General features: G+C 38.6%; 1 protein-coding gene across 1 annotated transcript; it reads left to right on the forward strand.

Annotated features, from left to right (window-relative positions):
- Positions 1–422: 422 nt before the first annotated feature.
- Positions 423–1,313, forward strand: LOC120080948. The gene has a single exon (XM_039035632.1). The coding sequence runs from the start codon at positions 423–425 to the stop codon at positions 1,311–1,313; it is 891 nt and encodes a 296-aa protein (XP_038891560.1).
- Positions 1,314–1,568: the final 255 nt, after the last annotated feature.

Here is a 1,568-nt window from a genome sequence, read left to right on the forward strand (position 1 = left end):
GCATCCTGTGTTGAAATGTTTGTCATTATTAAACTTTATTTGTGGCATTTAGTGTGACTTTTGGGTTTTGTGACTTTTAGTTTTTTGTAACCAATAGCGATTTTTGAGTTATAGGAATTATGTGAGTTATGAGCATTTGATGACATTTATGGCTTTAAATCATTGGCATTCATATGGTTATGTTTGTAAGCCTATATAAAGGCATGCTTAGTTGAATGGAAAATATATCACTCATTTTTTATATTTGTCCTCCACGTTTTTTTTCTAACATAGTGGTATTAGAGCTAGTAGAAAATATTGAGAGAAAATTGGCCAACGATGGGATAGGTTCACTTCAACTACTAGTACTTACCAAGCTCAACTATGACAATTGAAGCATCAAGATAAAAGCGTTACTAGGAGCATAAGACGTGTGGGAGATCATGGAGAATGGTTTCCAAGAGGCAGAAGCTGGAGTCGATCAAGAACAAAGAGATATGTTAAAGGAGACAAGAAAGAAGGACAAGAAGGCCCTTTATATCTTGTATCAATTGGTGGGCGAAGATACGTTTGAGACCATCGCCAATGCGGAGACGTCAAAGGCGACATGGGACAAGCTCAAATTGACTCATAAAGGAGCCGATCATGTGAAAAAGATACGGTTGCAAACCTTACATGGTGAGTTTGAATCTTTACAAATGAAGGAGACAAAGGTGATAGCAGAATATCACACAAAAGTAATGGCAGTCGTCAACCAATTGAGACTGAATGGTGAAGAAATCACCGATGTTTGTGTCATGGAGAAGGTTCTACGAAGCCTAAATACAAAGTTCAAGATTATCGCCCTGACGATCGAGGAGACACAAGATCTCGAAAACATGACAATTGAACAATTTATAGCCTCGTTACAAGCCTATGAGGAGAAAAAGAAAAGGATGATGGAGCAAACAGAGACCGTTGAACAACTTCTCCAACTCAAAATGAAGGAGGAGAATAGTCGTGGACGTGGAAGAGGTCGTGGTGGTCGAGGCCATGGTGGAAGAGGTGAAGCCAGCACCGATGTTTCTCAAAATTTGTCTGAATCCTCAAGAGGAAGAGAAAGTCAAGGTCGTGGAAGACGTGGTGAAAGGTCTGGGAGAGATAAATCTCAGGTAAAATGTTATAATTATAACAAATATGGACATTATGTGAATGAGTGTTACTCATCTCAAACAGAGTCGATTGATCGAAAGCATCGAGACCGATCAACCGCTAGCAAATCAAAAGCCCATCAAGGGCAATCCAATTATGCAGAGGAGAATGGAACCTTATTTATGATTTCAAAGGGAGAATAAGAGAGTCAAGATAGTATGTGGTGTCTTGACACAGAAGCCTCGAATCACATGTGTGGAAAAAGCGAGATGTTTGTGGAGTTCAACGAGATGGAGAAAGGTAATATTGCCTTTGGAGACAATTCTTTGGTCGCCATCAAAGGAATAGGTAAAATTCTCATTCGTTAAAAAATGGAGAAAATCAATATATCACAAATGTTTATTACATTCCCAACGTAAAAAATAATATATTGAGTGTAGGACAATTGTTAGGGAAAG

The sequence above is a fragment of the Benincasa hispida genome, chromosome 7 (genome assembly GCF_009727055.1).
Source record: "Benincasa hispida cultivar B227 chromosome 7, ASM972705v1, whole genome shotgun sequence".
NCBI classification, from domain to species: domain Eukaryota; kingdom Viridiplantae; phylum Streptophyta; class Magnoliopsida; order Cucurbitales; family Cucurbitaceae; genus Benincasa; species Benincasa hispida.